At 37.8% G+C, this 19,431-nt stretch overlaps 4 protein-coding genes across 6 annotated transcripts; 3 read left to right on the top strand and 1 right to left on the bottom strand.

Moving 5' to 3' along the window:
- Positions 1 to 133: 133 nt before the first annotated feature.
- Positions 134 to 2,765, bottom strand: LOC18596933 (uncharacterized). Its single transcript, XM_018123252.2, has 6 exons — positions 2,381 to 2,765; positions 1,996 to 2,175; positions 1,337 to 1,418; positions 1,147 to 1,254; positions 856 to 1,014; positions 134 to 564 (listed from the first exon to the last, which is right to left on the bottom strand). The coding sequence occupies exons 1-6, from the start codon at positions 2,630 to 2,632 to the stop codon at positions 368 to 370; spliced, it is 978 nt and encodes a 325-aa protein (XP_017978741.2). The 5' UTR covers positions 2,633 to 2,765; the 3' UTR covers positions 134 to 367.
- A 388-nt stretch (positions 2,766 to 3,153) lies between these two features.
- ENDO4 (endonuclease 4) lies at positions 3,154 to 8,628 on the top strand. Its single transcript, XM_007025694.3, has 10 exons — positions 3,154 to 3,409; positions 3,659 to 3,792; positions 4,551 to 4,731; positions 4,861 to 4,971; positions 5,079 to 5,134; positions 5,805 to 5,888; positions 6,504 to 6,596; positions 6,949 to 7,016; positions 7,450 to 7,523; positions 8,346 to 8,628. The coding sequence occupies exons 2-10, from the start codon at positions 3,664 to 3,666 to the stop codon at positions 8,462 to 8,464; spliced, it is 915 nt and encodes a 304-aa protein (XP_007025756.1). The 5' UTR covers positions 3,154 to 3,409; positions 3,659 to 3,663; the 3' UTR covers positions 8,465 to 8,628.
- Positions 8,608 to 11,251, top strand: BFN1 (bifunctional nuclease i). 2 transcript variants are annotated; one of them, XM_088807159.1, is made up of 10 exons: positions 8,608 to 8,716; positions 8,867 to 9,014; positions 9,500 to 9,680; positions 9,771 to 9,878; positions 9,960 to 10,015; positions 10,102 to 10,185; positions 10,277 to 10,372; positions 10,495 to 10,559; positions 10,671 to 10,744; positions 10,868 to 11,251. In XM_088807159.1, exons 2-10 carry the CDS (start codon positions 8,889 to 8,891, stop codon positions 10,990 to 10,992), a joined length of 915 nt encoding a protein of 304 aa, XP_088663285.1. In that variant the 5' UTR covers positions 8,608 to 8,716; positions 8,867 to 8,888; the 3' UTR covers positions 10,993 to 11,251. The 2 variants fall into 2 exon arrangements, with proteins under 2 accessions (XP_088663285.1, XP_007025754.3); XM_007025692.3 differs by lacking the exon at positions 8,608 to 8,716 and having other exon boundaries at positions 8,784 to 9,014.
- Positions 11,252 to 12,367: 1,116 nt separating this feature from the next.
- LOC18596930 (internal alternative NAD(P)H-ubiquinone oxidoreductase A1, mitochondrial-like) lies at positions 12,368 to 17,062 on the top strand. Of its 2 annotated transcripts, none has more exons than XM_088807514.1 (9): positions 12,368 to 12,899; positions 14,281 to 14,908; positions 15,172 to 15,385; positions 15,536 to 15,696; positions 15,797 to 15,862; positions 15,952 to 16,115; positions 16,233 to 16,347; positions 16,498 to 16,677; positions 16,765 to 17,062. In XM_088807514.1, exons 2-9 carry the CDS (start codon positions 14,327 to 14,329, stop codon positions 16,918 to 16,920), a joined length of 1,638 nt encoding a protein of 545 aa, XP_088663640.1. In that variant the 5' UTR covers positions 12,368 to 12,899; positions 14,281 to 14,326; the 3' UTR covers positions 16,921 to 17,062. The 2 variants fall into 2 exon arrangements, with proteins under 2 accessions (XP_088663640.1, XP_007025753.3); XM_007025691.3 differs by having other exon boundaries at positions 14,276 to 14,908.
- The last annotated feature ends 2,369 nt before the right edge of the window (positions 17,063 to 19,431 follow it).

Genomic DNA, 19,431 nt, shown 5'->3' with positions numbered 1-19,431 from the left:
TATCCAATGCCTAAGCAAAAGTGCAATCTTTGAATTTCAAATGTCAGATTTTCCTTCAATATGTCAAAACTTTTGATAGTCATGTGCATTACTCTTATCATTTTTCGAATTTACAGTGTTAAGGTCAACTAAATGCAATCCACAATGCTGCAACTAGTTTTTATTATCTTTCTCAGATAACGCAGTTCGCAAGTATTGAAAATCCTTCACAACATATCAGTTCTGTATGATTTTCATCTTCGTAAGATTAAATTAGGTCACAAGGACATACACAAAATAAACTACATAAACATGATTCAGAAGTGGCTCATTTTATCATTAAACGAGCCACCATTGTCCCAAATAGAAGACAAGACCTTTAGCAACATCATGGAACAAGTAGTATCTTCCCAATATGGTCACTACTTTCCATGAGCCGATGAGCCTCCCCAGTCTCAGATAAGGGAAAAGATTTGTAGATTATAGGCTTCACCTTGCCTGCTGCAATTGCTGGCCAAACATTCTTCTCCACTTCATTTACAACCATTGCTTTGTTTTCATGACTTCTTGGTCGTAAGGCAGCCCCTGAATACAAAAGCATCAAATGACATAAGCCTATAATGTTCTATGATCTAAAAAGGACATGCTTCTAGCATGCCCACTACAATGAATAGTGGAGTTTTTTGTGTTGTAACCATTTTAGCAGCAGATGCAAGATATGTGGAATATAAGAATGACATAGAAGCAGTATTATTTTCTAGTATTAGGGAAATGGGAAGCATGGATATGGGGGATGCATCTGTGGAGGTGTATGTGGTTTGTCATATTTTCTAAAGAATATGTCCTCTGCTTTATGTTCTTTTTGTTTTCTGGTACCTTGTACTGTAAGGCGCTTTGGAAGTAAAGTATTCAGTTTAATTTCGGTGACTGCTCCACTCTGGAAGCCAATAAGACAAAGCCTTCCATCAAAATTTAAGCTGTCCAGGTTTCGCTGAAGGTAGGCTGCTCCAATACAATCCAGAATCACATCAACACCTGCCATTGAACATTTGAGAAGTTGAATTGAATGAGTAAATGCTGAGTAAAAGTGGGTCCTTAATATTAGAGCAACAATTTCAGTTCGGAGAGCAGACAAGAGATACAATCAATCACAAACTAAAGAGATACCTTTCCCTCCAGTTTCTTCCTTAACACGTGTAACAAAATCCTCTGTCTTGTAATTGATGCACACATCAGCACCAAGATTCTTACAAAAAGCTAATTTATCTTCACTCCCTGGAGATCAACACTACAATATCTAAATATAAAAATACAGGGAGACAAACAATTTATGATTGATTCATAATTGCAGGTAGACCTGCAGTGACAAACACTGTTGCTCCTTTGGTCTTGGCTATCTGAATTGCGAAAGTGCCAATTCCACTAGAACCACCATGGACCTGAGATTCCAATACCAGTGAGTTCACATGTTAAGCAATGGATCACAAACTAGAAAGCTGCAGAGATACTACAAAGAAGCATAGAAACAGAAAAATATATTGAATATCTAGTCAGGCATCATAAACAATTGTTAATGCAAGCACCAAATTCTTTCATTTGATACCTAAACAAGTTAATTTTCAAGCATTCAGTGATATTCTCTGCTGGTCATAAGGACAAGTAAATCCTATGCTATCTTGAAAGACAGTAGGCTAATTGATGGACAGGCCATATGCTGTTGACAGAAGGAAATAGGAGGAATGATCATGTCATCAAAACTCAAGCACTTGGACATACACTTCGCGCCTAAATGTATTAGGTTGTAACTCAGTAGACCTTAGATTAAAAACATTTGACAACAATAAAGTACGTATCAGAGGAGAAAATTGGGATACACAGCTGTATCTACAAGATCCAATTATAATTGAGAACGTCTCATTAGAGCATATCCATTATCCTAGCAACCCAAGCATTACACAACATTAAGGACAAGATTGATTGATTTATATAGGTAAAAGTAGTGGATAAAGAGGTTACCAAGAATGTCTCTCCAGCAGATAGGCGACTCATCATAAAAACAGTGGACCAAACAGTACAAGCCACTTCAGGTAAACCGGCAGCATCCTTGAGAGAAACCCCAGGTGGGATTGGAAGAACTTGTCCAGCTGGAACTGCTACTTTCTCAGCATAGCCACCTCCACTAAGAAGAGCACACACCTACGTAACGCAGCTTGTCAAACAACATACAAGAAACTACTCACTGAAGTTGCAGCCCGATATCGACGATATCACTTGTCCTAACACCCTTTAAAAATCTAATCTTTAAACCTCACCTCGTGAAAAACAGTGGATCATTCATAAAAATCACAACTTCTCAATCAAACCCTAATGGATTATATTTCTAGGAAATGGAATCAATTACCTGATCACCAACTTTCCAGCGGGTAACATTCTTGCCAACAGAAAGGACAGTGCCAGAACATTCAAGACCAGGGTAAGGACTAGCACCCTTAGGAGGAGGGTGGGCACCTTTCCTTTGGAGTGTATCAGCCCGGTTCAGAGCAGAGGCCTCTACCTTGATGAGGACCTCATCGTCTTTGATTTCTGGGTCATCAACTTGTTGCAACTGCAGCACCTCTGGGCCTCCTGGCGTTGTTATCACTATTGCCTTCATTTCTTTGCTTTTATTTTCGCTCTAAGTCTTGCACTCTGTAGTTTGATTGATAATAGAGGAAATGGGTCCTGGGCATAAGTTGGAATAAAAATAAGAACTTTATGGTTAAAGTTCATTAATTTTTCTTGAGAAAAGAGATGGCGAGTTTATTACGGCATTGTTTGTAAGATCAACACTTTTGTGCCACATAAATGACCAATTTAATAATTTACTATAAGTACTTATCGAAAGGGACCAATAGACTGCCATGATCTTTAGACTTCCTCTTTGGTTCATCTCCAAAACCATTCCTCTATCTAACAAGATAAGTAACTTTATGCTCTTGTCACTTTTTATTACCTTACCAAATATAATATAAGATTGTTTTGATAATATTTTCTTATCAATTTTGCAATTCTTATCCTTCACTAGTGCGAGTGTTTGTAAGTATATGATCTTTGTGTTAAAACAGGTTTGAAAGGTATTTAAAATAGCGTTTAAAGTGTTTTGTTTTTTTCTTTTGAAGGAAACATCGCTCTTCGGCTATTCTTTTAATCTTTTTATCCGTCATTATGAAAGAATTACTAGTGCTGTCTCTTTACTTTCACTTTTTGAAGTTTTAACTCCACGAAAGAAAAAGAATAAAAGAGGGGAAAGAACAGGAAAGAAGAAAGGCATGCTTGCTTTTCAGGTAAAGCTGGACCGTATGTCCGTTCAAACGATACTAAGGCCCCTGATCGCGAAAATCTAAGACAGGGTTTGCACTTTTCCCGGTGATCAAAGACAAGATATTTTGCGGTATTGGTTTTTCTCTTTGTTTGGTTCGTGTGAAAATGTTTGTTACCATTTTATGTTTTCCAAATCAAAGAAAAAAAAGTTTTTCCCTTTTCTCCCCTTTTCTGAAACTCATGAAGGAGCTCAAAATGGGATTTTTCTGTTCTTTTCTCTCTATTTACCTTCTTATCAATCAAACAGAGGTGTCAACATGAAAAATAGAGCATTTTTCTTAAAACACATTTAAAAAGGTTGTCTTTTGAAACTTTACAGAATTCATGGGTTTTAGAGGAATGGGTTCGCATGAGCTACTTTGGATTGGAAGGGTGCTTGTTCTTATGTTATTAGTTCATGGGGTAATTGGTTGGGGAAAGGAGGGTCATTATGCTGTTTGCAAGATAGCTGAGGTGAGACTTCGTTTTTCTTTTGTGTATTATTTGTTGCATTTTGATTTTTGAATATTTTATGGACTGTCCAAATGTTTTGAACAATAAGATCATAGTGCTTGATTAAGGAAAAAACAGTTATTAACAATGATTAGCTTTAGTGTTCATGGAACCAGCTTTAATAAATTATGGATTCAGGTATTTGGATTGGTTCTTTTTTTTCTCAATCAGAATAGATATTCTATTAATCATCCCAAAAAGGAGAATCTGGAAGAGTTCAGGAAGAACAAAAGGACAAAGCGGGACTAGAGTTTGTCTGCTTGTACAGAACATAAGTCGTCTTGACATCATGTACAAAATGCAAACTGGCAGGACAAGCCTTGAATATCAGACATAGAGACACAAACTGAAGGATATCAGCTCTAAACTATCAGTTCAGATAACCTATGATGTCAAAAATCAGAACAATAATCATGAACACAAAACACGGTTCAACCTATAACGTCTATGACATTAAGTGTGCAGGCAGGAAATATCATATAATCCAAACCAGCTTCATGTGAGGAGAAGGGTGGGCCATAAATGCAACAGAAGAAAACAGAGGCAAACTACCACCACGCAATGAACATAGACTCTTTATCAACTCCACATTTCGCATGAGAATCTGTGAAATTTGATACAAAGAATGAAATTCTTGATGGCATGATGTTTTGTGTGTTTGCTTGTGAGTCAGAAGATGTTGCCAATTTCATCTGATTATGCCCTTCTTGATCCTTCAGGGATATCTTACTGAAGATGCTTTGGCTACAGTAAAAGAACTGCTCCCTGATTCAGCTAAAGGTGAGCTTGCATCTGTATGCTCCTGGCCTGATGATATAAAGTGGTACTACAACTGGCACTGGACTAGTCCCTTACACTATGTTGACACCCCAGATTTAAAGTGTAACTATGAATACTGCCGTAAGTTTGGTGTTTTATAGTCATGTTTTTTATGCTTGTTTTTGTTCATTTTTCAGTGTTAATATCCATGAGCTTGACATCTCCACAGACATTAATTATCCTATATAATGTGCTGTGGTATTCTTATAGGTGACTGCCATGATCTTGCTGGACATAAAAATATTTGCGTAACTGGAGCAATTTTCAACTATACAAGCCAACTCTTTTCAGCATATCAGGACTATAAGCCCAAGTTGAAATGTAAGTATTGTTTGTACTCCTGGGTTGACAGTTACACATGCTATGACATAATATTTTTCAACCCTCAATGGTTTATTATATGGAGACTCTTCTTCTGTTGGTGACAGACAATTTGACAGAGGCACTTATGTTCTTAGCTCATTTTATGGGGGATGTCCATCAGGTTTGTGCTGTTCTGCTGGTATCACTGAAATTAAGGGAATTCCAAAAGATGCAATCCTACAATGTATGCAGTTGCATATATATGGGAATAGGCTGAATGACTGACTTGATTTAAGGAATATGTTTTATTATCATTGATAACTCATAAAATATGTTCTTCGAATCTACTATTACTTTATCAACAAGTTCAAAAGAAGAAAAATGGTTGGTGTAAACCTACTTCATTTATCATGATTTATCTATAGAAGAGTGTTACAGATTTTTCGGACAGTGTTTTTACTAGTCTTCTCACATGGTTCATAGGAAGGGTGCTTGAAGAAAACCAATTGTTTTTAAATGCAACAGCTTAATCTTTAAATCCCATCAGTTTAGAACGAATTATTGTATCTTTAAAATGCTAAACTTTAGGAAGGTACAATGAATATTTTCTGTAGTTATGGTTCTCTATCATGTTGTATGTACAATGAATATTTTCTGTAGTTATGGTTCTCTATCATGTTGTATGTGGTATCATGGTGAATTTTTGAGCCAACATTGGCTGCAGAGCCATGATTTTATAAATAATTCTTACCCATCTTTTAGAGCCATCTGGTATGCATTGCTTGTATCCTTATTTCTCTTGGAAAAAGAGAGTGTACATTCCAACATAACTTTTTCTTTTCTGATTACAGCCATTACATGTTGGCTTCACAGGAGATTTAGGTGGAAATACAATCACAGTCCGTTGGTATCGTAGGAAGACAAATCTACACCATGTGAGCACTTCATTTCATTGTCCTTTTAAGTGCATCTTCCTCCAGCATCCCTTTTTCTTTTTCCCTGTGATAAGCAGGAAAATGATGTTGAAGCGAATTAAATATGCACAAATATGTTACTGTCTTTATGTAGCCATTATATGCTATAGTTAAAACTCAAAAAGCAGTTGTCTCCTCTCTTTTTTTTTTTTTTTATGGTGGAGGTCGGGGGGGCTCAAAACAACAATGGCTGGTTAAAAGACATGAAAGAGGCCATTCAATAACAAGTAACTTTGAGCCAACTTGTCAGTTGTCACTTCTGCTCTCTAATAGTGAGATAAATAAAATGGAAAAAGGGAAATGATAGGTGCTGGAGATGTGATTATACGTCTCAGTCAAGAAAACCATCTCCTTGCCTCCTCCTTGACCGCTGTTAGATCCAGTGATAGCTCTTCTTTGGGCCTGACTTGTTTGTCAGAATGTTTGGATGGAGATATCCCTTTTTTAACAAGTTTTTCAAAGAAGAGATTCATGTCAAAAGATGCTCGTAAACTCATGCATGAGAAAGTGTGCATATGTGTTTGGGGCCTATATATTCTGTCTGTATGCATTTATCCAATGCTATCATTGTTCCAGGTCTGGGATACCATGATTATTGATTCTGCAGTGAAGACATTCTATGGATCGGATCTTGCAATAATGATTCAAGCCATCCAGAGGAATATTACAGTAAGCAGTTTGTTTTCCTTCATGTTCATTTTGTGGATGTAGCTATTATGGATAGCAGATAAGCTATGTTTACTTTTAAAGCTGTAAACTATTGAAATAAACTCAAGAGACAATAGAAGGCTTTATGTTTGTGTCTTTTGAGTGTCTTGAATAGTTCAGCGTATTTGATTCAATTAACAAATACAAGCAAAACACCCAAGTTTAGGTTCCCCTGCCCCTTTTTTGTTGTTTTGGGATTTTCTTTTTCCCTGCTTGGGTTTAGGGTTTATGTATTTTTAACTATGCCTATGCGAATGCATATATAACAATGTGATATTAACTGCTGTTCTTATGTTTCTTTATTCATCTATAGGATGCTTGGTCCAATGATATACCATCATGGGAATATTGTGGATATAATCATGCAGTTTGTCCTAACCTGTAAGTTTATCTCACAAAATATTTCTTTCAACTCTTTCTGATGTGTATGATGGACTGCTTCAACTATACCAACTGTGATGTGAATTGTTAAAGCACATTAAGTGCTGAAAGAACTGTTTATATGTCTATGCTTTGCTTGATTGCCTATGTCTAATAACAAATTAATCCATTCACTTGTATGAAATGTTCACCAGTTCATATTTCGGTTCACTCCTGCATCCCTAAGAGAGAAATGTTTTCTTTAGTTAGGCTTGTTCCCTGATGCCAAAGAAACCTGAGTGGAAATATACATATGTAGATATACATGCTCCTAACAATCAAACACATATTTAGTGGATCTCTGACTTCCATATTTTAAGTGGCAAAGAAAGTAATTGCATTTTCTCTAAGGAACTGGCATCAGTAGACATAATAAATTGCCTCTGTTATACAGGTATGCTTCTGAAAGTGTTGGGTTGGCATGTAAGTTTGCATACAGGAATGCCACGCCTGGAAGCACCTTAGAAGGTATTTTATTCTTCTTCCTCTTTTCTTCTTTGATAATTGTAAGGCACTTCTTTATCAAATGAAAATTGATCCTTATATGGAACTTCTCGTTGCTCCGTTGTTGAGTTAAATAGTTCAAAGCGAAAACTTTTTCTTTTTTTTGAAAGGTGATCAAAGTGAAAACTTGTTGGAGAGAGATGGCAGAATCACTGCTGCTCTATGTATCAACTGGCCTAAGCCTGACCGGATTACTGACCTTTTTACCCTGCTCTATTACAGATCTGGTTCCTGTATTTTATGCGATATCTCTTGCTTTGACTGAAACTATGTTTGGAAAAGTTATCTGCCAGCAAGTTTTGAAATCTTAGGTGCATATGTATGTCTTGGTTTAGATCTGCTTGCTGCTAAATATTAAAGGCTGATAAAACATTGGAATGTGGAAACTCCAGGCCTGGTTTTGAAACAAACTCATCATCTTAATGAGGTTGTACAGGATATAAGTATCAGCTGAAACAATGCCCTTTAGAATGCATAAACATACTTTTGTGAGATAGAAAACTAACGTGGATGTTGGTAAAAGTAGCCAATGATGATCTCCCTGCTTGTCTTCGCCATTTCTTATCTTTTTCTCTTTGACCATTCCTATAAATATTTTTTTCCTGCACATGGCCAACCCAATACAGCTTTTTACGCAACCTGCCATGGTTGATATGAGGACATGCTAAAAGGCAGTGATAATGTCATGTTCTGCTTGATCACCTTTCCCCATAATATCAGATAAGCTATCTTAATGAAATTTTATGTCTAATCTTTGTTTTAATGCATTCTTCTTTTATTCTGCAGATGATTATTTCCTCTCTCGGTTGCCTATTGTGGAGAAGAGGCTTGCTCAAGGTGGGATTCGCCTTGCTGCAGTGCTCAACCGAATATTTACTTCTGAAGTGAAAATTGCTCGAGCATGAAGATAGATAACCTGAGAGTCATCTGTAAAATATGAAGTAGGGACCGCTGTAGTATCTTTCATAGCTCAAACTGCTCAACACGAGACCTATGTACCAACATTATTAATCATTTATCCCCTTGTTAACTCTTTCAGGGCAAGAAATGATAATGTACTTTATGTTTATCGCTGACTCTAGGCCTGTTATTTTGCTGATACCTCCCAGATACCCGAATATGCCCCACCTTGCTTGTGTTTGAGGTCAACTTTTAGGGTACGTGAAATACTGGAAATATCTAACTTACACTCAATGATAACCTGTTATAAGGTGTGTGTGTGTGTATATATATATAATATGTCCACTCTGATGGTGTCAGTTTGTTGTGTTTTCACAACTGATCAACAAAAACATTAGGTGTAACAGGCAGCAAGAAAGACTTTTGAGGATGATCACCTTGTGGAGGTTGTCTTCATTTGGGTTTGTTTTGTTGGTGGGTCTGGCTTTCATTTTATTGCCCAGAACCCATGGCTGGAGCAAAGAGGGTCACATTTTGACATGTCGGATTGCGCAGGTAATATATATTGTACATTAATTGCTTTCCTTTTCTCCCCTTCTGATCTGGTAGTCTGATTCAAAACAGTTCCATCATTAAGGGAAGGCAGGTCTTGCTCAAGTACGCCGAATCTAATGAAACTATATTATATAAACCTGCGATCTGATGATAAATAAGAGAAGTACAATACTGAAAAATCAAAGTCATGTTTTGTTCATCAAGTTGGCTATCTTGCATGAGACTTTTTTCCCTGTGTCTTTCGGCAAAAGGTAAAATAGGAAAATATTATAAAGATAACCCTTGTTGAATCATTTCCAAGGTCAAGCTTTCCAAGTTGCTCAAGCTATTTTATTCCTTTCTTTTTAGCATATTCACTATCTTAATGCAAACCATTTCATGCACCATATTTGGAAGTCATGCCTGCAAAGCATGTCAAAGAATACTCAAAGGCTTCTCTGAGCAAATAACTATTGACAAATATATTTACTGCCCCGATTTTATAGGGTCTTTTAGAGCCCGAGGCTGCAGAAGCTGTTGAAAATTTGCTACCGCACTATGCCAATGGAGACCTGTCGTCCCTCTGTGTATGGCCCGACCAAATCCGGCATTGGCACAGGTATAGATGGACAAGTTCACTTCACTTCATCGATACTCCAGATGATGCTTGCACGTATGACTATTCCAGTAAGAAGAAAGCTCAGCAATCTTTTGGTCATAAAACGACATAAAATCGCCTGAATTATGAATAATGTAATTAAATATCATGCGTTTTAGGGGACTGTCATGATCCACACGGCTTGAAGGACATGTGCGTTACTGGGGCTATCCAAAACTTCACCTCACAGCTTTTGCACTACAGGGAGGGAACTTCAGATCGTCGACGTAAGGACTTGCTCTGAATTAAATATTATGTTTCCTAGTAATATGCTTTGATTCAATACCATGGCTTCTATGTTTCTGCAGATAACATGACAGAGGCATTGTTGTTTTTGTCACACTTCATGGGAGATGTCCATCAGGTTTAAATATGTGGACTTGTCTAGCATATACTTTTCTGTATCATCATTTTGCTTTGGAGAGTTTAATTCTTTATTCTTTCTTTTAGCCAATGCACATTGGTTTTACAAGTGATAAAGGAGGAAACACCATTGCGTTGCGCTGGTTTAGGCACAAATCTAATCTGCATCATGTGAGTGATTAAAACAGAGGTTGTATATTTGTTCAATTCCTTCCCCTGAAGGGAAAACGGTACTCAAATATGAATTTCCAACAATTCACAGGTATGGGACAGGGAGATCGTCCTCACAGCTCTTGCAGACTACTATGAAAAGAACCTGGACAGCCTTCAAGAAGAGATCGTGGGGAACCTCACTGATGTAAGTTCAATTTGTTAACTTCCTTGTAGTCACGTTTATTTTACTATTTTAGAATTTATACTCAGTTACTAGTAGTTCTAGCTTGTATCTGTATTATACCGTTAATTGCTACTTTCATACAGGGGATCTGGTTTGATGATGTAGCATCATGGAAAGAATGTGATGATCTTCTACCTTGTTTGGACAAGTTAGCTTCCAGCCTCTTTCAAACAATTACAACCCCATCTGGAAAATTCAGGAAAATGGTTTTTTCCATTGCCTAATCTGTGTAATCAAGCTTCCATTTCCATCTGTGCAGGTATGCTACAGAGAGCATAAACATAGCTTGCAAATGGGGTTACCAGGGCGTAAAGTCTGGTGAAACTCTGGCAGGTAAGAATACTATTGCGTAAAGCATTGAAACCCAGAACATGTCACCAATAAAAGCACATTAGGTACGTTTCTGAAAGCAAAGGACTGAAGGTGCTATTAATTCTTCCTATTTTTTGGTTACAGATGAATACTTTAACTCCAGAATGCCAATTGTCATGAAAAGGATTGCTCAAGGAGGAGTTAGATTAGCCATGATCTTGAACCAGGTGTTTGGTCAGCCTGAGGAAGGTTTTGCTGCAGCAACGTAACAGATGCAAAAGCAAAAGACCAAAAAACTAGACAGATGCTTTGTTAACCACAACATCATTGAATTTGACTTGTCAGGATAACATTATTTATGTATGCATGTATGTTCAATGTTGATCAGCATTGTATCTATTCATTTGTATTTTATAATTTCACGTTATTATTACAAAAAACAAAGCAATATCTTTAATGTTAGAAACCCCCCAAGTGTCATTATTAAAACAGTCAGAACAAACAATTGGCATTTCTTTTTCCAGCCAAGGCATGGGGAACTACCTCTGACAGACTGAAAGGCATAACCAAGAATTAACATCATGGTTGCCAAACTCCTACCTTTCTTATTAGCAAAAGAAGGAATGCAGCAGCAAAGCACTTCAAAACTTATGTTATGATTTGTCTACTGCAAACTCAAAGAATCAAAGAAAACATTACAAAGTTCATTTTTCTGATACAATAATCATCGACCATCCTACCAATTCTCCTATGACCACTGCAAAATTGTATTGACATAATGCCATTTGATTTTGGTGGGCAAATACATATCAACCCAAATTTCCACAAGAGTAATTTTTTCTAGGCCTCAAGGTTGAGGTGTCAAACAATGTGCTTACGTTCAAGCATCTGTCAGAAATTGGTAAATTTCCATAGAGGCATGACCAAGAGTTGCCAACTAGTCAGCCCACAAACAATGCAGGGAATTCTACGAATCTGTAACGCAATTTGCAAAGACAACCCTGCAATTCTACAGCAAAAAATTTGATGACTCTCTACCTAATTGAGAGTTGGTCTGAAACTACATAAGTTCAATAGTAAATGTATAAAATCACAAATTTCTGATGATCTCTTCTTTTTTTTTTTTGGGGGGGGGAGTGTGGGTGATCCATGTCTAAATATCTACCATCAGTGGAGGCTGAGAAAGATCGTGTTGAAGGTATTAAACGAAGGCCAAACTCAATCATACCAAGCTATTTTCCGATTGGCCATTGCCAAGAAACGTGGGTGACAAACAATGAAAACAACCCTTAATGACCTGGTCAAAATCTGACACGTGAAGAAAGAGCCACACTGTTGGAGCCCAAGTTCTCAATCTGACACGAGACACCATTTTGGACCAACCCTTTTTTTCTTATTTTTCTCGTTCTCATTGGTGGGTCCATCAATGGAAGCTTGGAAGCCTCTCTAGCCAATTAAAGCCGTTCAGTTTGTATACCAGTTTCCAAATAAGCTGGGGGACTTTTTGACTTTTGTTTATGAAGAGTTCAGAGATGTCACCACCAAGCCATTCATGGTCATAGACAAGACCACAATTAGTCACCTCTTGCTTGCACTAGGGCTTGTATACAGCTGCCATAGCCAGCTTGGGGCCAGAAATATTCCAAGAATCTAACGTACTACCCCAAACTACCCTTTATTGATTTTACAGACAAGCTACACTAACAAAGGACGATGTTGTCTTTGAGGAATCAGGGAAGATTCTTTCCTTAAAATTCTTGCATTTGTGTTTCCATTGACAACTCACATGCAGGCCAAGAATATACGGCGGCAAGCTCCCTGGTTCCTTCCTCGAACTTCATTTTTGTTCTACTTGTTTCCTCTTTCTCCTTGTCTTCTAACACTAAAAAAATCAATATAAATATACATGTTTTAGAGAGAGTGCTTGTTTTGCTCAACAACTTCCTTGCACCTCAAGTCGGCTGCTTTGGCCTTTGAGCATTGAGCTTGATCTCCCCTTTATTTCATTTCTACTCACAAACGTCACCAACTATAAAAACTTACATTGGGTTTGATTCTTGCTTTGTTCTGTGAAAACAAAGCATAACTTTTGACTCTCAAAACTTTTCCAAGAATCTTGGGTACACTCGCCCATTTCAAGCTTGCAAACAAGAAAAAAGCTCAACTATTTACAAAGGTAATGTTCTTCAACCTTCTGTTCACAAGTTTGTTCCTTCTTTTTTCTTCTTCTTGTTGTTTTCAATCTCTTCTTGTAGCAATTTTGAGCGTAAAGTTTGCTCAGTTTTTATAATTATTTCTAACAGTTCACATGATTTGTATGTTGTATGTTTGATAAGAGTTTGGTTCTTATTAGCTGCAAAATAGAAGTATTTGACCCATTTTTTTTATCCGGGGTGTTATTAAGATCTGTGCAATCCTCAGGTTTCCTTCTATTTTAAATGCATTCATATCACATGGTAATGTCAAACTGTTAAGATTGATTTTTAAATGAGTTTGCTTGGAGACAAATCTTTGTTTTTGGAATCTTTCGTACTTAAGCGTTTTACGTATTTGAGACAATGGTTTACCGTTTCAGTGATTTCCATATGTTAAACAATTCACGGTGCTTGTTGATCTCTGTTATTTTCTAATATAAATAGTAAGATAGCTGCTTTGGTCAAATGTTAATTAAGCCACCTCTTGTCTTTCCCATGTTGATCGTTGAAATCAAAGCATATTCTTGAAAGAGATGCCCACGTTATGTCAAGTATGTACAACTCCACGTTTAGGCCTATTCCACAAAACGTTGCTTTTAGTGATACATTTCTTGCAAAGTCAGAACTTTCTTGGAAATGATCGTTCACATGTTCTTGGTGTCTTCTAGATTTCACAGAAATCCCTTGGGAGTTTTCTGTGTAGGTAAAGCAGGGGTGTTAGCTGGTACTGCTATGAATTAAATGCCAACCCCATGAGTTTAAGCAATTCTATTTTCACATGTAAACACTAATATTATCTTCGTTTAGTGTCACCAGTTCATTTTGTTTAAGTTTGGTGTATCACCTGCTTGACCTTTCTTGGATTTTTATACCCCAGGATACCATGGTACTGGTATGGTATCCTGGTCTTGGTCTACCATTGTCAATAGTGAACCTATGGCACAATTGGACAATACAAGAATATTTGATAGCTGTTTTAGTTTTACCATGTTAAAACATGTGTCCGGTTAGGTTCCCCATTTCCCATTTACTATAGCACCCAAAAGAGTTCACCTAATGGTTTGGTTGGTCATATAAGGAATGACAGCTTTACGTGTTTATTAATTCCTCCTTCCGCAATTTATATCTGCTTTCAATAAATGAGGAAAGCAAAGTTGGCATTTGCTTTCTTGTCTTGTGGCCTTGGAAACAATCGTTCTCACATTTGAACAGACTTCTGTTAACTTTGTTTGGACCAGAGTATACCTCCAAATACTTAGGAGTTCTTGCATTGCTTCTCTGTATAATTCTGTCCTGAATTTAGGCCTTCTGCTATATTGCAATTGCATGGCTTACTTCTCTAATTTTTTTTTTCCAGGGCAGATACAAAAGTCCTAACTTGCTAGAATTTGGTTAAAGCAAGTACTTCATGGCACTGGCACGGGTTGCTAGGAGTGGCTTGAGAAGATCAGGAGGTGCCATTGGCAGTTCCATAAGTGAGAGGGATATCTTCTGTGAGAGAGTATCCAACCACAAAAGTTTCCTTCCTTCCCTTGAAAAAATCAATTCGCACGGTAATTTGACGTACCTTTCCACAATCAAGAGGGTAAATTACATGAGCTTTGGGAGCAGGGAAATAAGTACAACCCCACATTATCGAATTCCTTCAGCAGAGCGGTTAGTGGAGTCGGAGTCAGAGTATGATGAGCCAAGGTATCCAGGATTAGAGGCCACCAAGCCAGGTGAAAAGCCTAGAGTGGTTGTCCTTGGTACTGGATGGGCAGCCTGTCGATTTCTCAAGGGGCTTGACACTAGAATTTATGATGTTGTTTGCATATCACCTCGAAACCACATGGTCTTCACCCCTTTGCTTGCTTCAACTTGTGTTGGAACCCTCGAATTCCGCTCAGTTGCTGAGCCCGTTAGCCGGATACAGTCTACTTTGGCAACAAGCCCCGGTTCATACTTTTATCTGGCTTCTTGCATTGGCGTTGACACTGACAAACATGAGGTGAGTTAATTTATACCAGCTATAGTCTATGTTACTATTGCTGCCTTTTCCTCCTAATCAGTTTTAAAGGTTACATTCATGCGATATTGTGCCATAACACGCATGTACTCATGATTAATATTGGTTCCAAAATAAATGCGAAAGCACATAGGCGAGAGGCAATTGGCATATTATATAAAGGAAGTCTCAATAACAGATTTTCAGTCCATGTCTTTTGCTTGTTACGGTCATTAAAGGCTAACTATGCACATTCAAATCATCAGGTGTATTGTGAGACAGAGAGCAATAGTGGACTACCTCATGAGCCATATCAATTTAAAGTTGCATATGACAAGCTTGTAATTGCTGCTGGAGCTGAGCCTTTAACTTTTGGTATCAAGGGGGTGAAAGAAAATGCATATTTCCTTCGCGAAGTGATTCATGCCCAAGAAATTAGGAAGAAGCTCCTTTTGAACCTGATGCTCTCTGAAAATCCAGGTGAGTGTCGTTTTTCTGGCCATAGATTTGGCAATCCTGGTGGGGTGGGCTTGTTGTCTGGCCAAGGAACAAAGTGTTGATGTCATTTAACATGAAACCAACTTGTTTTTGTAAACGAATACACGCTTACAATTCAATTTGTAATTACAGGCATATCAGAAGAAGAAAAGAAACGCCTCTTGCACTGTGTTATCATTGGAGGTGGCCCTACAGGAGTGGAGTTCAGTGGTGAGTTGAGTGATTTTATAATGAGAGATGTCCAGGAGAGGTATAGCCACGTAAAAGATCACATTAAAGTCACGCTTATAGAGGTATTGAGGTGCAATAGGACCAACTAACTCCTTCCCATTTTTCATAAGTAATTTCTTCATACATGGATGTTGATTTTGCCATGATTTATACCTTGATCAGGCAAATGAGATTTTGTCATCCTTTGATGTTGGCCTACGCCAGTATGCAACAAATCACTTGACCAAGGTAATTTGATTACCTTTCTTACATTCTAGAGGTCTTAATTTTCCATAATTCTTGGAACTATCCGTGACATTCTGAATTTTGCTTATCAGTATGGCGTGCACCTTATGAGAGGTGTGGTGAAAGAGGTTCATCCCAAAAAAATTGTTCTCAGTGATGGAAGTGACGTCCCTTATGGCCTCTTAGTCTGGTCTACTGGTGTTGGTCCCTCCCAGTTCGTGAAATCATTAAATCTTCCCAAGTCCCCTGGTGGAAGGTATGAACGCCAGTGTTCTTTTGCACAACCTATTTTCTTTTGCCTAAATGTACTCTGCTTTTCCCTTCCAATATATATTTCTTGTATCAGATTAACTAACTTTATATGGTAATGCAGGATTGGTGTTGATGAGTGGTTGCGTGTTCCTTCTGTAGAAGATGTATTTGCACTTGGAGATTGTGCTGGTTTCCTTGAACAGACAGGGAAGTCTGTGCTTCCAGCTCTAGCTCAGGTTGGTCCTTTACTCTTCTAGAAATTCTTGCCTCCCTGATCTACATCATCCCTTTTACTCTGTTTTATTCAATGTTTAACCTTACCTTGTTCTTGGTGGATGATATGTTTTCAAATACATGAGCTAATACATTTTGCACTTTGCAAACAGGTTGCAGAAAGGCAAGGGAAATACCTGGTGGAGTTGTTTAACAGTGTTGGGAAACAGGATGGAGGCAAGGCTCTCAGTGCCAAGGACATCTCTCTAGGAGAGCCTTTTGTCTATAAGCATCTCGGAAGCATGGCATCTATTGGTCGTTACAAGGCCCTGGTGGATCTTCGCCAATCCAAGGTAAGTCATTAGGCATTTTAAACATCGAAATACTTGGAACAATTCTGAACCTTTGAGTCCTACTAATCTTTCTAAATATGTTGCCAGGACGCTAAAGGCATATCACATGCCGGATTCGTGAGCTGGTTGATTTGGCGCTCGGCTTACTTGACGCGCGTTGTGAGTTGGAGGAACAGGTTTTATGTGGGAGTGAACTGGGCGACGACGCTGGTCTTTGGCAGAGACAACTCCAGGATTGGTTGACACTTGACAGAGCCCCCATCCCCCATGTCTTCAATGGCTCCCATCGGTCTTTGATCCTACGTTAATCTTTTATTGATTCCACTTTCACTCCTCATTTTGTATATTACTGGTGTTAGCTTAATGTTGTTCACTGATTCTGAAACTACGTAACGCTCAAGCAAGCCCATGAATTGAAGGGCACAATTCATTGAAACCAAAATGATTATGAAAAATATCATTGCTTTGGCGAGAGATCAATGTGATGAACCATCATCGGCGAAAGTTCTGTTCTACCAACCCAAATTAAAAAGAACAAAAAAAGATGGGAAAAAAATTCCATAAGTTCTGGGGTAAAGAAATCTTCAGTAACAGGGGAACTACAACAGACACCAAAGCTAAAATTCTGGGGAGACCTCTTAACTTAACTGAAAGTGGGAACAGACAAGGATGTTCAATTGAGTCAGAAGCCAAGATCCCTCTTTCGTTAATCTTAAAGCTGATCCGTTATCTTATTAGCTAAAAAAGTTGGAAATTGCTTTCTTCAAGAACTATATACTGGGAAATGGGAATCAATCAAAAGAACATTGCCGCCCACTACTTCAAAGCAGAACCCATTCAGATAAACTGATATTTAAAAGAAAAACAAAATGAAAATTCATTTATCCGAGAGCTATTACTACAAAGTATGTACAAAACTGACATGAACATCAACCAAAAACAAGACAGCTCACATCTTTCCTAGGACAGGCAACAACCCCTCCCACTCTTTCTTCCAAAATCATCAAAATTTCGTGTCTTTCTTTCTTCCCTTGTTTGGGACATAGATGTAGAGCTAGGACAAGTTTGCAGCAGCAGCTGCCCTGCGACTGCTTGGAGAAAATATAGAAGCAAAAGAATGGGCAATCCCCACCAATATTGCCACTTTCACTTGACCCCTCCTTGGGATCGGACGTCCAGCAATCCTTGGTGAAAAATTCCCACTGTTGATCATTGCCCTTCTTGCACCTGCCATTTTTTTTTCTTTCGCTTCCGCAAAGACCTGGAGATTGAAGAGAGAGAAGAAAACAGAGATCTTTTGTTGGAAACCTGGTCTTGAGTTTTGATGCGTTGGGTGAGTTGTGTGACTCGCAGGCTGGCGCTTGTCATGACTTTATAAAGTGGAAAAAGAATGATTGCCCTTTGTTTCTAGTAGTTATTACGGTCATGCCACACACACTTTGACTATGACTTGACGTTGTTGACCTTTGGTCATTACATACTGTTGCACTCACATTCACTGAGCTCCATTTTTCTGCAACACAACTAACCACATCCAGCCATTAGAGGATAGTTCAAAGTTGAAATGATAGGAAGAAAGAAGCTGATAAGCTGAAATTAGTTCCCTAAACAATTTCTTTGAGTGATAAAATAATTCATATTATATATGTATCGAATTAAATCAAAAGACATAAATATTTAAATTATATCCATTCATACAGTTAACTATTTATCTTTTATTATATTGATTTATATTTGCTCAAAATTTTTAATTTTAACAAAAACTTAATAATTAGCAGATTTAATAACTATTGATATTTTCTATTTACTTATAATAATTGATGTGATTACGTCACAGCTTACGAAGAATGAATTCACTTGACTACTGCAAATACTACAGTTAATAATGATTAATTTATTGTTAAAATTATAAATTTACATAAATACACTTAGCTCAAAAATGTGTTTTTTTAATTATTGAAACTTAAAACAAAAGATACCCTTGGTTTGAGGGACAGTATGAACATGGCATTCTGTAATTGCCCTTAGTTTTTTCTTTAATTGCCTTTGGTTTCGAGGGATGGTATGAACACGGCGTTCTTTAATTTGAAATTCAATTTTATATGATAAATGATGACTCGGTTACTCTAAGAAAGCGACAACAAAGATGCTAGTCTCCAAAATAAATGATAAAAGTAAGGCGTAAAGTCAAGTTAGCTATCATGTCTGCATTAAAAGCACGTGCTCCATTCCCATTAACGAAAAGGCGCAAAAAAAAAAAAAGGGAAGACCCCACTATTGCTGCACCCAACGGCGGCTTTGGTCGCCCTGTCACTCACCTCCCTTCACCCTTATCCATCGAATCCGGTCCGACTCTGTATGAACCGGATAAGATCGAACGGTTAGCAACACTTGCAACCCACTTCCGTTCAAAACTTCCTGCTAATCCGACCCTTAAGCATGGGCCCACATCAAGTTGTCATCGGCCCTACTCTGCCCTTGATGTCAAGGAAAAAGGCGATGAGGGAAGATTTGTTTGCTTTTGGGGTTAGTGGGTAGTCACAATCTTGATTCCAAGTCACGAAGATTAAAAGGCCATCTCTACTTCTTCTTCTCAAGTTGGAGGAGTTGAACAGCTAATTAATCATTACTTAATTACGAATTATGACCGTAAACAATGTAAGTAAAAAAATGATATAAATATGTAAGTTGACAAATAAAGAATTGACAGCATTTTCACTTGTCAGCCATTCACTGAATTTAATAGCAGGAAAA

This window comes from Theobroma cacao, chromosome 6 (genome assembly GCF_053813885.1).
Source record: "Theobroma cacao isolate CCN51 chromosome 6, ASM5381388v1, whole genome shotgun sequence".
NCBI classification, from domain to species: Eukaryota; Viridiplantae; Streptophyta; class Magnoliopsida; order Malvales; family Malvaceae; genus Theobroma; species Theobroma cacao.
The sequence above is the reverse complement of the archived record's forward strand: the minus strand, read 5'-3'. Positions and strand labels throughout refer to the sequence as shown.

Coding starts and splice junctions, on each gene's coding strand:
- LOC18596933 (XM_018123252.2), bottom strand. CDS start 2,632: ATGAAGGCAATAGTGATAACAACGCCAGGAGGCCCAGAGGTGCTGCAG. Junction 2,176..2,380: donor GCTGGAAAGTTGGTGATCAG/GTAATTGATTCC, acceptor TGCGTTACGTAG/GTGTGTGCTCTTCTTAGTGG. Junction 565..855: donor AAAGCGCCTTACAGTACAAG/GTACCAGAAAAC, acceptor TTTTGTATTCAG/GGGCTGCCTTACGACCAAGA.
- ENDO4 (XM_007025694.3), top strand. CDS start 3,664: ATGGGTTTTAGAGGAATGGGTTCGCATGAGCTACTTTGGATTGGAAGG. Junction 3,793..4,550: donor CTGTTTGCAAGATAGCTGAG/GTGAGACTTCGT, acceptor TTGATCCTTCAG/GGATATCTTACTGAAGATGC. Junction 5,889..6,503: donor GGAAGACAAATCTACACCAT/GTGAGCACTTCA, acceptor TCATTGTTCCAG/GTCTGGGATACCATGATTAT.
- BFN1 (XM_088807159.1), top strand. CDS start 8,889: ATGATCACCTTGTGGAGGTTGTCTTCATTTGGGTTTGTTTTGTTGGTG. Junction 9,879..9,959: donor GGGAACTTCAGATCGTCGAC/GTAAGGACTTGC, acceptor ATGTTTCTGCAG/ATAACATGACAGAGGCATTG. Junction 10,016..10,101: donor TCATGGGAGATGTCCATCAG/GTTTAAATATGT, acceptor TCTTTCTTTTAG/CCAATGCACATTGGTTTTAC.
- LOC18596930 (XM_088807514.1), top strand. CDS start 14,327: ATGGCACTGGCACGGGTTGCTAGGAGTGGCTTGAGAAGATCAGGAGGT. Junction 14,909..15,171: donor TTGACACTGACAAACATGAG/GTGAGTTAATTT, acceptor TCAAATCATCAG/GTGTATTGTGAGACAGAGAG. Junction 16,116..16,232: donor CCCAAGTCCCCTGGTGGAAG/GTATGAACGCCA, acceptor ATGGTAATGCAG/GATTGGTGTTGATGAGTGGT.